The sequence below is a fragment of the Abramis brama genome (genome assembly GCF_963993115.1).
Source record: "Abramis brama genome assembly, chromosome: 18".
NCBI lineage: Eukaryota > Metazoa > Chordata > Actinopteri > Cypriniformes > Leuciscidae > Abramis > Abramis brama.
Genome location: NC_139980.1, coordinates 32,779,664 through 32,794,876, shown reverse-complemented (window position 1 = coordinate 32,794,876; position 15,213 = coordinate 32,779,664). Strand labels below are relative to the sequence as shown.

The following is a 15,213-nucleotide window of genomic DNA, read 5'->3' as shown; positions in this document are numbered from 1 at the left end:
CTGGTAGTATATGTAAATGGACAATGTTTACTCTTTCTCTGTGTTAGCTGGGCCATGAAATCCAGGGTGCATCATCCGGCGGACATTTTAACTGTCAGAATGGCAGTTTCTTTCAGTTTTTCTCCCTCGGTTTGGCCTAAAACTCTGTGTTCGTAGTCATCCAGTTTGAAATGTTGGTCATGATCATCGACACCATTATGACTAAAAGTTTGCTAAGTAGTTTTTCCTACTAAAGCAGGGTAGTATTTGACTCTGGTCAAGCCTATCCAATAGGAGCAGACTGGGCGTGGCCTTGGACGCCAACATGCCCAGTGCATTATGGGTGTTGAAGTTTTCCTACCTATTTGGTAGTTTTCTCTTCTTTTTCTTAGTTTTCTTTAGTCGTGTAGAACCGATTTACATTTTTTTTCGCCTTTCTACTACATAGGCAGCCAGGTTTTATTGAAAGCCCATTTTGCCACCAGTGAAGCATCTCTCTTTTTGCTTGCTATAAGGTTTCCGGCATTCATTAAAAACCTGTACAAATTATACAATTACAATGCTTAATATGCTCGAATAAAATTTTGCATTGTGTACTGCAAATATTGTTGGCTCTTATGAAAAATTGCTGCGATGTTTCTCTCAGGAGCCGGCAGGCGTTGAGGGTCCGGGAGCATAATGTGTTGGGGCCGTATGTAGACGGTCTGTCCCGTCTCGCTGTGACCAGTTACAAGGTTCTTCCAACACCTTCATGAATATCCAGTCTAATGCTCTCAGTGCTAAAACAGTATGTTTGTGAACGTCCTTTTTTTGTTTGTCAGGACATCGAGTCTCTGATGTCGGAGGGGAATAAATCCCGCACTGTGGCGGCCACAAACATGAACGAGGAGAGCAGCCGGTCACATGCCGTTTTCAACATCATTCTAACACACACGCTCAGAGACCTGAAGACGGGGGTGAGACACAGATCTCTCAGTCATCAAATTAAAGGTGCAGTAAGAGATTTCTGAGAAACACTGTTGAAGGGGGCATGTCTACTCATGATAGGGAAGGAGAGAGTGAGCCAATCAGCTGTAGGGGGTGTGTCCACTCATGATGGGGGAGGAGAATGAGTGAGTTAATCAGCAATAGGGGGCGTGTCCCACTCATGATGAGGGAGGAGAGTGAGTGAGCCAATCAGCAGTAGGGGGCGTGTCCCACTCATGATGAGGGAGGAGTGTGAGTGAGCCAATCAGCAGTTGGGGGCGTGTCCCACTCATGATGGGGGAGGAGAGTGAGTGAGCCAATCAGCTGTAGGGGGCGTGTCCACTCATGATGGGGGAGGAGAGTGAGTGAGTTAATCAGCAATAGGGGGTGTGTCCACTCATGATGGGGGAGGAGAGTGAGTGAGTTAATCAGCAGTAGGGGGTGTGTCCCACTCATGGTGAGGGAGGAGAGTGAGTGAGTTAATCAGCAATAGGGGGTGTGTCCACTCATGATGGGGGAGGAGAGTGAGTGAGTTAATCAGCAGTAGGGGGTGTGTCCCACTCATGGTGAGGGAGGAGAGTGAGTGAGCCAATCAGCAGTTGGGGGCGTGTCCCACTCATGATGGGGGAGGAGAGTGAGTGAGCCAGTCAGCAGTAGGGGGCGTGTCCCACTCATGATGAGGGAGGAGAGTGAGTGAGCCAATCAGCTGTAGGGGGCGTGTCCACTCATGATGGGGAAGGAGAGAGAGTGAGCCAATCAGCTGTAGGGGGCGTGTCCACTCATGATGGGGAAGGAGAGAGAGTGAGCCAATCAGCTGTAGGGGGCGTGTCCACTCATGATGAAAACGGACGCAGAGGTTGAGTCTTAATAACTTCGGCTATGATAAAGACACATCCACTCTGCACTGCATGTTCATGCATTTTGGGGGGTGGAGCAATGAAGGGAGGGGTGTGTTTGTTTGGGTTGATTTCAAAGACCAACAGTGTTTCTCAGAAATCGCTTACTGCACCTTTAAACCCTTTTAATGAAAGGTGAAGTGTGTTATTTAGTACCACTAGGGGCACTAATTGAATTTAGCAAATATAGAGATATTTATATTTTCTTAAGAAATGTTTGCATCACTCACATTATCCCCAGAAAACGTAAAAATCAATTTTTTTCGCAATTCAGTTTGGTTTAACTAGTAATGAAGAAATCACATAGTTATTATAGTTAAATAAAACCATACAAAACTTTCGTTACTTGAAAGAAGATGAACTTAACCAAAATAAAATATAAAAATTAAGCTTATTTTATTTCAGCTAGTTGCCAAAGTACCATTTATCCTTTCATTTATTTTAACTTTATGTACTGAAATAACTGTTAAAAATGTATTTAAAAAAAAAAATGTAGACGGGGAAAAAAACTAGTAAAAATGACAAAAACAACACAATTAATACAACTTTTAGTTAATTAAAATAAATGAATTAATATATAAAATCAAAAAAATAAAAACTGATTAAACTAGTAATAAAAACTGTAATACATAATATATAATAATATATAACTAAAATATCACTGTTAAAGTCAGCATGAAATCAAATTTGACACTAGTTATTTTCTTAATGCATGCTACTGGTCTTATGGTAATTTTTGTTTTGTTTAATAGTCGTTTCATTTGAAAATGCATCACAATATGCTAGTAAATTCGGTTGCAACTTTCATTTCATGTGGACTTAAAAGAAAAGACGGATCTACTGGCTGTATTATTGTCATAGACTGGAATGTTTCTTTCAGACGAGTGGAGAGAAGGTGAGTAAACTCAGTCTGGTGGATCTGGCCGGCAGTGAACGAGCGGATAAGACCGGAGCTGGAGGAGAGAGACTCAAAGAAGGCAGCAACATTAACAGGTTAAACACACACACACACACACACACAAAATCACAGGTTTCCATGATTTATAGGGACTTTCCATTGACATAATGAATTATACCGTACAAAATATGTTCTATCCACTTACACTAACCCTACTCTTAAACTTACCCATCACAGAAAACTTTCTGCATTTTTCTGTATGATAACATAATTCTGTATGATTTATAAGCTGTTTTCCGCATGGGGACCAAAAAATGTCCCAATATCGTCCCCCCATTTTGTCCCAATAGTATAGTGAACCACACACACGTTGGGGAGTTTTGCTGTTCCTAAATTAATTAATTCGATTAATCATCTGATATTTGTCCATTTAGACACTATTTTTGTTTATCCCTTCATATTTTCAGGTTTCACTCAAACACACTGTCATTTACACATATTTCAGTGTATTCTTGTGCTAATGTGTGTGTTCAGGTCTCTCACAACTCTCGGACTGGTGATTTCGGCATTGGCTGAGCAGGGCGCAGGAAGAAACAAGAGTAAATTTGTCCCTTACAGAGACTCTGTGCTCACATGGTTACTGAAGGTGACGATACGCATTATTTTAACACTGCACACCTTGTTAGAATCTAATTATTCAAGGAGTAGGGTGGCTCAAAATTAAGATTTTGTCATTGTTTTCTCACTCTAATCATGTCAATCAGTCCCTGTATGCTGTTATTTTTTCTGTGAAACACAAAAAACTCAACAGCTCTTTTAAAATGCACTGTTCATATGCGCCGACAAGATCTGAAAAGTACAAAAAAACACATCTATTTGAGTTGTTGTTATGGAAAATATGCCATAGATTTGGCTTGGCATAGATAACAACTTTCTGATGTAATTTCCTCTTTTGTTTTGCATGTCAGGACAGTTTAGGAGGCAACAGTCGAACAGCTATGGTTGCCACGATTAGTCCAGCGGCCGACAACTACGACGAGACTCTGTCCACGCTACGGTACGCCGACCGGGCCAAAAGCATCGTCAATCACGCTGTGGTTAACGAAGATCCAAACGCCAGGATCATCAGAGAGCTGAGAGAAGAGGTGGAGAAACTGCGCAGTCAGCTGACCGAGGCTGAGGTACGTCACACTGACACCTGTCTGCTGTGATAAAGAGATGAACTTTGACCTCTAGTGCATTCAGAAGTGTTTTTCTGTGTGTGAAGTCAATGAAAGCTCCTGAGCTGAAAGACAGACTAGAGGAGTCTGAGAAGCTGATCAAGGAGATGATGGTGAGCTGGGAGGAGAAACTCAGGAAGACGGAGGAGATCGCACAGGTATTGAACACACAAGATGCGGGATGTGCATCTGACGTCACATTAGATTTCCATCCAAAGTTACGAATTTAACAAAGCACCATTTCCATCCACAAAATCCTGATAAACTGGCGCTAAAGTTGAGATCCAGTAAAAACTTCCATTAGGAAATTGATTTTGAATGATAACTAATAGGCCTTTAAAGCTACGAGGTTATTACATTTAAAGCATTTGATCTGTTGAAGCCATTAGCCAACATTATTTAAGCATATTTTTTAAATAATGGTGTTTAACTGTGGATTTCCTAGTGAAAAATTACATTACCCATGATGCTGTGCAGACAATTACACCAATCAGAGTGTCGAAACAAGCATCATGCTCCAAAAGATCTCTTTAGCTCCGCCCACTCCTATGTATATGTATATTTATATTTATACATTTATGCATATTTTGCAATAAACTTAAAATATATTTTTTAATATATAAATAGTAAGCATTTGTAAATTAGAAGTTTTATATTTTTTCATTGTTCTTAATTCGATTATGCCGTTCTCAATGCTTTATCGGATTGTAGTTCTTTCCCTCACTAAAGCCGTGAAGTACCTTTGTATTCTAGTTATTTTTGCTTCAAATCAAAGTTTGTAATGTTATGATTCAACCTGTAGCTGATTGGCTTGGCTCATGGTTTATAACGCTTTAACGAAGACTATTTTTAAATTATTTTTTTCCAAAATACGCAGATGAAAAATGTTTTTTACAGTGTATAATTGTTGATCTTTTTTGTTATAATTGTGGGTTATGGGGGTTTTGTCTGTTTTTTTTTTGTATTTAAAGAAATGATAAAACTCCTCAGGACAGTCAGCAAATCACACAATGGCTTCTGTCCGCTGAATTGAATGTGTCTGGTTCTCTAGGAGCGACAGAAGCAGCTGGAAAGTTTGGGAATTTCTTTGCAGTCTTCTGGGATCCGAGTCATTGATGACAAATGTTTCCTGGTCAATCTGAACGCAGACCCCGCCCTCAACGAGCTGCTTGTGTATTACTTAAAGGTACAGACACAAATTAATGAAAACTAGTGTTACCTTCTCAGCTTGAACATTTCATGTATAACAATTCACACAATATATGCATGTGTAAGTGGTAAATCTGCTGTAATGATTTCAATTTGAAAGCAACATGTTTTGAAGGGTTGTATTTCCATTTGTGTGTGTGTGTGTGTGTGTGTGTGTGTGCACAGGAACACACTCGTGTGGGTTCTGCGGACTCTCAGGACATTCAGTTGTGTGGTTTGGCGATTCAGTCGGAGCATTGTGTCATCGACATCAAACTAGAGTCGGGAGTCACACTCACCCCGAAGAGAAACGCTCGGTAATCACACACACACACACACACACTCACGCGCACACACACACACTAATTTACACATATGGAGAATTATGAGCAAAAAAAACATCATAAATGATGTCTAAAATTACAAACAGGGTTATTATAGTTACCTAAAACTAAAGCCATGAAAAAATATTTTCGTTACTTGAAATAAAATGTTAACTGAAAATAAACTTAATATATATATATATATATATATATATATATATATATATATATATATATATATATATATATATATATATATATTAAAAAAACATAATTATTGTAAAGTTATTGTATTGTATAGAAATTGTAAATTGTCATTTAAAAAAAGAATATAACAACTACACAGATAAAATTATAAAGTTAAATTATATAATATATTTATAATGAACTAAACTATAATACTGAACTAAATATTGTTTATACAGGGTGTAAACCTTCATTAATTGCATTAACACTATTAAATAAGCTCTAAACCTAAAATGTTGATGTTCTGTATGATACATAGTCATATGTCTCAGTCCGTCTCTGCTCTATAGCCAGTGATAGTAAGAAAGTGTGTACATGTGATGACTCATACACTGCGTGTCTCTGTGTGCAGCACGTGTGTGAATGGAGCGGTCATCTCGTCTCCGGTCCAGCTGCATCATGGGGACCGAATCCTCTGGGGAAACAACCACTTCTTCAGGTCAGCGAGACGCATTTACACTCTGGTCAAGTGTAAATCCTCAAAGATGCCATTTTATGTGTCCTCTTCTTAAGGGGAGAGACTTTTTCACTGGTCAATTTTGAGATTTTGGGCTATTTGTCTTCAATAACATGTCTTCTTTCAGACTTGTGGTGAAAAAAAGTCCAAAATCCACATTTAGGTCTTTATTTTACTACACTTTGTCTATTTACGTCTGTAGATTTCTCCTAAATTCAACAAAAGTTGGCGTTGTAAATCAACATCGCTGTCTGCACCCTATCACATACTCTCTCTCTCTCTCCTGTATGATGTTGTTGGATCCAAATATGGTCATTTCCTTTTTTATCAGCAACCAATCGTGAAAGTACAATGAGGCATTTAACTCTAAAGCGAAATCTCATTGGCTGATGTCAATTTTAAAGGCCGTTTTCTCAAAATAGTTTTTTTTCTCATACTCTGAGCAGCACTTACGTACACCAAACTTTCCAGTTGTATTCCTATCTATATTCTTAAGGTTTTTACAGAGGGGTTTGTTCATATATCATCCAGATTCTGATTTATACAACATTTTATACCTAAAAACGAGGCGAAAGTGGATTTTTTTTTATGGCTGTTGACAGTTTTTTCTGATTAATGGAGTGATAAAAACAGATATCCAACATCCCCTCTGTAAAAACCCTTGACTCTAATATGTCAACAAAATGAAACAAGAATTTTGAATCTGGCTTTATCCAATGTTCAGATTTCTCTTCTGGAAATGTATGCAAATTAGCGCATATTTAATGAGATGCTACCTAATTTGCATATTTAAAAATAAATATTCTAAAAACTTGTAACACAAAAGATATTTGTCTTAATGTCAGTAATCAACTGGGGAAGTTTCATGCTGAAATCTATTAGGTTTTTTTTTCCTATTCACCTGGGGTGTCTCCCCTTAAATGACCTCTCAAAAACCTGTGTGTAAAAGTGCGTACTGACTGGTGTCTTCTCTTTGCGTTTCTCAGGATCAGCGTGTCTAACATGTATCGTGTTGGCGTGGAGGATGAGGAAGGGTGTGTGATGAAGGCTGGTCTTCACCCGGAGTGTCTAGATGTGGACATAGACCGTCTCAGTCACGGCTCCAGTGACACCAGCTTCAGTTTCGAGTCTGCACAGACAGAAGTCATGATGAAAGCGCTGGGAAGCAATGGTGAGGGACATGTCGCCTAACACACAAACTGTAACAATCAATATAAGCGTTTTCAAAGTAGTGTTCATTTTGTCAGCTATTTTAAAATTTAGTCTTAAGGTCCCGAAATTTGCGTCCAAAATTTTCGCATGTTAAAAAATAAATACAATTGTTTATCCGTCATAAATAAATTCGGATCGGGTTTGATTTTCTGCGTTTTTCGCATCTGTAGCAAGCGTTTTGAATGGTGTTTTGACAATTCAGAGCCACTGAATCACGAATACGAAAAAACGCATACGAACATTTCGGACTCAGTGTGCAAGGGCCTTTAGTCCTCTGTCAAATGTCATTTTTAGTTTTTATCATATTTAGTCAACCTTATTCTGGGCGTTTTAGTCTAGTTTTAGTCAATGAAAACTTAGTCACATTTTCGTCATGCTGCATAATTAATGGTTAAATTGATAATAGGCTAATTAATTTTGCTCCGTATTATAATCACAACAACGATTAATCGCATCCAAAATAAAGGTTTGTGTTTACATAATATATGTGTGTGTACTGTGTATAATTATAAATACACACATATGCATGTATATGTTTAAGAAAAATTTATTTATATATAAAATATTTCTTAAATATATGCATACATTTTTTTATATATATATATATATATACACATATATATATATATATATATATATATATATATATATATATATATACATACATATATATACACACACATATATATATATATATATATATATATATATATATATATATATATATATATATATATATATATATATATATATATATATACACACACACACATATACACACATACATATACATATATATATATATATATATATATATATATACATATATACATATATATACATATATATACATATATATATATATTTTTTTTATTTTTTTTATTGCACAAGTCATACATACATATAAATTCATTCATTCATAACATGCATGAATGAATAAAAAAAAAAAGGAACAGGAAGAAGAAAATCTTATGGTACCATATATACCTATATACATATACATACATATACAAAATAATTATACACAGTACACACACATATATTATGTAAACAAACTTTTATTTTGGATGCGATTAATCGCGATTAATATATATATTTAATATATTTTATACAGAGACATTTCACACACACACACACATATATATATATATTTGTGTATATGTGTATATATATGTATATGTATATATGTATATGTGTATGTGTGTATATATATATATGTATTTGTGTATATATATGTATGTGTGAAATGTCTCTGTGTGTCTGTCTCAGACCCGATGCAGTCCGTGCTTCACTCTCTGGAGCGCAGACACGAGGAGGAGAAGCGTTCGGCTCTGGAGCGCCAGCGGCTGATGTACGAGCAGGAGCTTCAGCATCTGCGCAAACGCCTGTCATCAGAGCTGCAGACGCAGGGCTCTCCTCTTCAGCATCACCACAGCAGCGAGAGTCTCCACATGAGCTCGGCCTCCTCACAGAACCGACTGCGCCAGTGGAGCGAGGAGAGGTGGGAAAACTGCTTTACCTCAGTGGCCACGTTTACATGCAACCAAATGATCTGTTAGTAATCGGATTGACGGCTCGATCTGACTGAAAAGCCTTCATGTAAACATCTTAATCGGTCCGACTGAGCTCGATCGGATTGGAAGAGCTGGTTTATTCCTTTTCTTATCCGATCGAGAGAACATGTAAACACTTGATCGGATTTTATCGCACACATGTGCAATGACTTTGAAATAGCGTAATGACGTCCGGAACGAGCTGTTCTTGCTGTTGAATAAAGTGTCATATAAATGAGTGTCTGTCTGTGAAGTGGAGCAGAACAACGTCCCACCAGTCCTTGTTTCGGATTCTCCTCCACAGACGACATGCATACATATAACCACAACGGTTCATATGCTCATTGTCTAAAATTTTGACCAGAAATGGATAAATATTAAGTCTGTTATTTAAAACAAATAAAGACCCAATGGTTATTATGCACAAACAGCAGGAAACTCTGTATAATCGTTCAGTGTGCACATGAAATCTATTCTGATTTGAAGCTTGTGATAAAAACGTGCACATTAACCCAATCACGTGTTTAGCGTTCATAAACACTGTTCAGATTCTTCAGTCGGAATGAATTCAGTCCAAAAGTTGTGCATGTAAACGTAAACGCCAATGCGTTTCGACTTGTATTCTAAACCACAGAAAGTATCTGGTATGTGTTTGTGTGCCACGTCTCATGCTTCATGTGGTCTCAGGGAGGCTCTGATGAGCCGAAGTCTGCGTAAGCTCAGAGAACAGATCGTGAAGGCCAATCTGCTGGTGCAGGAGGCTGGATTCATCTCTGAAGAGCTCAACAAGAAAACAGAATATAACGTCACACTGCAGATTCCTGCTGCCAACCTCAACGCCAACCGCAAGGTCAGGACAGACTCTGTGTGTGTGCGTGGGATTGATTGTTGAAGCATTCATCCAGTCACATGCAGAGTTTGTTTAACTCTCACGATGTTGTTAATCATTCAGTGGTGTCATATTTGTGAACCGTTCAATTGAAAAGGTTCTTTTGGAGGATTTAGTCAAGAATTCATAAATCACTCAACTCTTAGGAAACTATGACATGTTTGCCACAGTTAATATAACTTAATCGAAGAAACGAAAAATAGTGATAAACTGCCATATATGACTACCAGTAAACTGAATCATTATATTCATTCACTTGTCACACTATTAAAATCTATTTAGCACATATACATGCATACAGTACAGGTCAAAAGTTTGGAAACATTTTTTTGAAAGTTTTTGAAAGAAGTTTCTTCTGCTCACCAAGCCTGCATTTATTTGATCAAAAATACAGAAAAAAAATGTAATATTGTGATATATTATTACAATTTCAAATAATTGGTTTTCAATTTATTATACTTTAAATGATCATTTATTTCTGTGATGCAAAGCTGAATTTTCAGGATCATTACTCCAGTCTATCACATGATCCTCTAGAAATCATTCTAATATGATGATTCATTATCAAAGTTGGAAACAGTTCTGCTGCTTAATATTTTTTCATAACCTGTGATACTTTTTTAGGATACTTTGAATAAAAAGTAAAAAAAAAAAAAAAGAAGCAAATTTTTAAAAAATAGAAATCTTTTGTAACAACAATATACACTACTGGGCAGTAATTTGGGGTCAGTAATTTTTTTTTTTTTTTTTAAATAAATCAATACTTTTATTCAGCAAGGATGTGTTAAATTGATAAAAAGTGATAGTAAAGTATAAAAATCTTTTTTTTATTTTGAATAAATGCAGCTCTTTTTAACCTTTTATCCTATATGTGTGTATATATGTGTATATATATATATATATATATATATATATATATGTATGTGTGTGTATATATATGTATATGTTTCAAAAAGTTGCTGTTCACTTGAACTTTTTATTCATCAAAGATTCCTAAAAATGTTAAAAATTCCTAAAAATTAAAAAAAAAATCCTAAAAAATCAGTTTCCACAAAAATATGAAGCAGCACAACTGTTTTCAACATTGATAATAATCATAAATGTTTCATGAGCAGCAAATCATCATATTAGAATGATTTCTGAAGGATCATGTGACACTGAAGACTGGAGTAAAATTCAGCTTTGATCACAGGAATAAATTACATTTTAAAAATATATTTGCTTAGAAAACAGCTGTTTCAAATTGTAATAATATTTCACAATATTAGTGTTTTTACTGTATTTCTGATCAAATAAGTACAGCCTTGGTGAGCAGAAGAGACTTTCAAAAACAAACATTACTGACCCCATACTGTTGAACGGTAGTGTGTTTTTAAAATAATTTTTAATTCTGAAACATATTTCACCAGCTGGAAATTGTTCTTGTTGAGTTTAGTCTTTCTAAACATAAGCAGTCATGGAACTTCACTGAAAAGCTGTAGAAAGTGGTTCAGGGAATGATTTGGACTGTACATTAGAGGACTGTGTTGAATTCTGGGTTAGGGTGATTAAAGTGCTGCTTTAATACAGATTGATGTTCTCCGTTCTGCAGCGGGACACGGTTCTCAGCGAGCCGGCGGTGGAGGTGAGGAGGAAGAGCAAAGGGAAGCAGATCTGGGCCATGGAGAAGATGGAGAACCGGCTGGTGGACATGAGGGATCTCTACCAGGAGTGGAAAGACTATGATGAGGACAATCCTGTATGTCAAATTACATGAGCACTTTAATGCAGCTACTGTACAGTATCACTATTTAATGTGTTACGTGTTTTTAATGAAGCATCTGTAGTGGCTATGTATATAATGTTTGTAAAGCTGCTTAAACTCAATATACATTTGTGAGTGTATGTTTATATTTGTGAGTGTTTTTATTGGAGATATTAAATCTTCATGAATGAAGTATGCTTAAACGTGTTCATCTCATCCTTGCTGTCTGTGCTCAGGTCATGCGTTCCTACTTCAAGCGTGCCGATCCGTTCTTCGACGAGCAGGAGAATCACAGTCTGATCGGTGTGGCGAACGTATTCCTGTCCTGTTTGCTGTACGACGTCAAGCTGCAGTACGCAGTACCCATCATCAACCAGAAGGGGGAGGCATGTACAAAACAGATTAGTTATGATGTTTATATTTTATTTAGAAAAGGGTATTGTTTTCATATCATATGTTATACCTTAAGGCAAGACACCTCAGGTGAATAGGATAAAAAAAATTAAAGGTGTTCTATTATGCTTTTTTCCATGTTCATCTTTCTTTTGTGTTTGAGCATGAAAAAAGCTCTGCAAAGTTTCAAAGCACCAAGTCCCTCCAGCGGGAGTTATTCTCTATATCAGTGTCAGTGTTTCTGAACTCCTGAAACGCCTCCATTGTAGTCTTGAGCTTCTTCCGGGAACGAACACGTCACAATATTCCTCATTTAAATAATTCATATGCAGAATAAAGGGGCGGGGTCTGGATGAGTTAGTAGTGTGTTGAAACTGCTGGTTATGGTAAGGGACGGGACATTTCCGAAACACACTCGAAGCGCTTGACCAATCACAACACACTGATCCAGCCGACCAATCAGAGCACAGTGTGCTTTTCAGAAGGAGGAGCTTCATAGAGACAGGAACTAAACAGAGCGTTACTGACAGACTGGGAAGAGAGGAGCTGCAACAATGGAGAATATGAGGGAAATAATGTGTTTTTGAACATTCAAGCATGTAAACCTATTCTAGTAGAGCCCAAAAACAAAATCAAGACTTTGTAAAAGGTCCCCTTTAACTAATATATTGATTGATTACATTAAGAATTACAAATATTTTAGTTTTACAAGTTTTCTGAAATGTTATGTTTAAATATGGAAATGAGGCACTAAGTAAGCACTTCCAGAATCAAAATCTGAACATTGGATAAAGCCATGTTTCCAAATTTGTTTCATTTTGTTGACATATTAAAGGTTTTTACAGAAAGGAGTTTTGGATAACTATTTTGATCACTCCACAAATCAGAAAATAGATAGAAAAACAGATCAACAGCCAAAAAAAAACAAAAAACAAAACAGTTTTCACCATGTTTTTATAAATAAATCTTGTGAATGTTATATGAACAAACCCTTCTGTAAAAACCTTCAGAATACAGATGGGAATAAGTTTGGTGTTTGTAAAGCTGCTGAAGTGGAGATTTCTGACTCAAACTCACCGCCTTTAAAGATATGTATTATAATTGAAATCTACAGATGCAAACGATAAAGTGTAATAAAATAAACACTTAAAAGTGTATTTTGGATCTTTTCTTTCCACTAGTCTAAAAGACGACATGTAATTGAAGCAAAATAGCCTAAAAAAAAAGAAAAGAAAAAGATTGTTTTGCATGGTCTGTCTTGCCTTAAACGGATAGTTCTCCCAAAAATGAAACCGTTCCAAACCTATATGAGTTTCTTTCTTCTGTTGAACACAAAAGAAGACATTTTAATATATTTAATGTTGGTAACCAGACAGTTGACGGTAGCCATTGACTTCCATAGTATTTTAATTGTCCTATTATAGAAGTCAATGGCTACCATCAACTGTCTGGTTACCAACATTCTTCAAAATATCTTCTTTTGTGTTGAACAGAAGTAAGAAACTCAAACCGGTTTGGAACAACTTGAGGGTGAGTAAATGATGCAAGTAAATTATTTTTCAGTTTTAGGTGCACTGTCCCTTTAAGTTCATGCATCGTCACAGTCCTGACAAACTTCAAACGAACTGATTAATTAGCGCTGGTTTTGTGTGTTTGTAGGTGGCAGGTCGTCTTCATGTAGAAGTCGAGCGTCTGAGTGGAGGACTAGAGGATCGCGAGACGGGGGGCGGAGACTCTGAGATCAGTCCTGACGGCGAGATGCAAGAACGCAAACTTACATGCATGGTCAGTTAGAAGAGGAAATCTCCAATCAAACATGCAATCATTTAGCCTGGAAATCCAGACCCAGGTCTGGCATCGACTAATGAAAATCGGCCAGCTCGAGGGGCGGCACCAAGCATGCATTAGAAATTCTCACTGCACGCAATTGGATAACACTACGACCAATCACAAGTTATCGCTTAGCTACCAGCAGCTCCTAACTGGTAGATTAGACTCTCACCGTATCCGGTCGGCAAAACAGCAAAAACGTCCTTCTTGCAAAGGAAGGATTCGAGCGCCGTTTTCTGTTCCTCTTTTAGATAAAAAGCCATGTCTAACTCGTTCATTGTAGCGGCCAAAGCCGTTTCAAACAACTGGTGTTCATCCATAGCCATCTTGCAATGTTTACTAATGACAGCAGCGCTGTCGTCATCTTTAGCTCGCCTCTGGCCCGCCTATATCAGATAACCCGATGTGATTGGTGCAGCTCAGATCGAGGGGCATATTTAATGAGCATCATTACTCGACGCCTGAGTAACTCGCTGAGCAAATTCAGCTTGTGCTCTCGCGAGAACTCTGGATTTCCAGGGTAGCAATCATTAATGCACAGAATTAAAACGCTAATTATAAAAGTCTAAATTGTAGTTGAGTTGTAGGACGTTTTCTGTTTGCAGATCAAGGTGTTGCAGGCGACAGGACTACCTCAGCACCTCTCGAACTTCGTGTTCTGTCAGTATCACTTCTGGGAGCAGCAGGAGCCGGTGTTTATCGCTCCAGAGGTCGGGCTGAGCGCTCCCAGCAGCCGAGAGCCTCAGAGTCTGGTGCTGTTCGACAACTGCAAGGTGAAACACTCATGAAGGCCTGCAGGAATGAGGCTGCCTTCACGTGCAGTCCGAGTTAGCGCAAATACCAGTTTCCCAGTCAGAAATTGGACATGAATGCCCTCTAAAGTCATATTCAGTACTCTGAGATCATTTTTTTCCACAACAGCTGCATCGCCTTGTCTTGTCATTAAAGAATTGCATATTTACAAATATGAATAACCAGTTGAAGCATATTGTATGTTTTATACACAGTGAAAATAGCCTGTGTTTGACCAAAATGCCAGAATTGTTCACAAGCTGACTGTCTAGATGGCATGGTAAAAATATATAGTAGGAGATATGGTTGACAACCAAGGCTTGACATTAACTAGCCACTTTGGTGGGTTGAATTTTATATATATTTTTCAATTGTAGTCTTTTAAAAAGACTTCTGAAATTATAAACTAAGTGCAGTGTAGTGTTGTCAAAAATATAGATTTTTCGATACATATCGATACTGAAATATCTGAAACACTTCCAATACTCATTTTCCACAGATACACAATACCAGCTTCTCTCTCTCTCTCTCTCTCTCTCTCTCTCTCTCTCTCTCTCTCTCTCTCTCTCTCTCTCTCTCTCTCTCTCTCTCTCTCTCTCTCTCTCTCTCTCTCTCTCTCTCTCTCTC

At 37.4% G+C, this 15,213-nt stretch overlaps 1 protein-coding gene across 3 annotated transcripts in view; it reads left to right on the top strand.

The window, feature by feature from the left end:
- kif13bb (kinesin family member 13Bb) overlaps positions 1–15,213 on the top strand; it is a 42,024-nt gene that overhangs the window by 8,820 nt on the left and 17,991 nt on the right. For all 3 annotated transcript variants that reach the window (XM_084092115.1, XM_084092114.1, XM_084092116.1), the window contains 16 exons: positions 626–713; positions 801–935; positions 2,722–2,834; positions 3,274–3,385; positions 3,708–3,920; positions 4,007–4,117; positions 5,011–5,145; positions 5,334–5,464; positions 6,069–6,155; positions 7,160–7,344; positions 8,655–8,886; positions 9,626–9,788; positions 11,419–11,565; positions 11,808–11,957; positions 13,624–13,749; positions 14,400–14,567. In XM_084092115.1, coding sequence (XP_083948241.1) covers positions 626–713; positions 801–935; positions 2,722–2,834; positions 3,274–3,385; positions 3,708–3,920; positions 4,007–4,117; positions 5,011–5,145; positions 5,334–5,464; positions 6,069–6,155; positions 7,160–7,344; positions 8,655–8,886; positions 9,626–9,788; positions 11,419–11,565; positions 11,808–11,957; positions 13,624–13,749; positions 14,400–14,567 — 2,296 coding nt within the window. The remainder of the gene's footprint in view (positions 1–625; positions 714–800; positions 936–2,721; positions 2,835–3,273; positions 3,386–3,707; positions 3,921–4,006; positions 4,118–5,010; positions 5,146–5,333; positions 5,465–6,068; positions 6,156–7,159; positions 7,345–8,654; positions 8,887–9,625; positions 9,789–11,418; positions 11,566–11,807; positions 11,958–13,623; positions 13,750–14,399; positions 14,568–15,213) is intronic.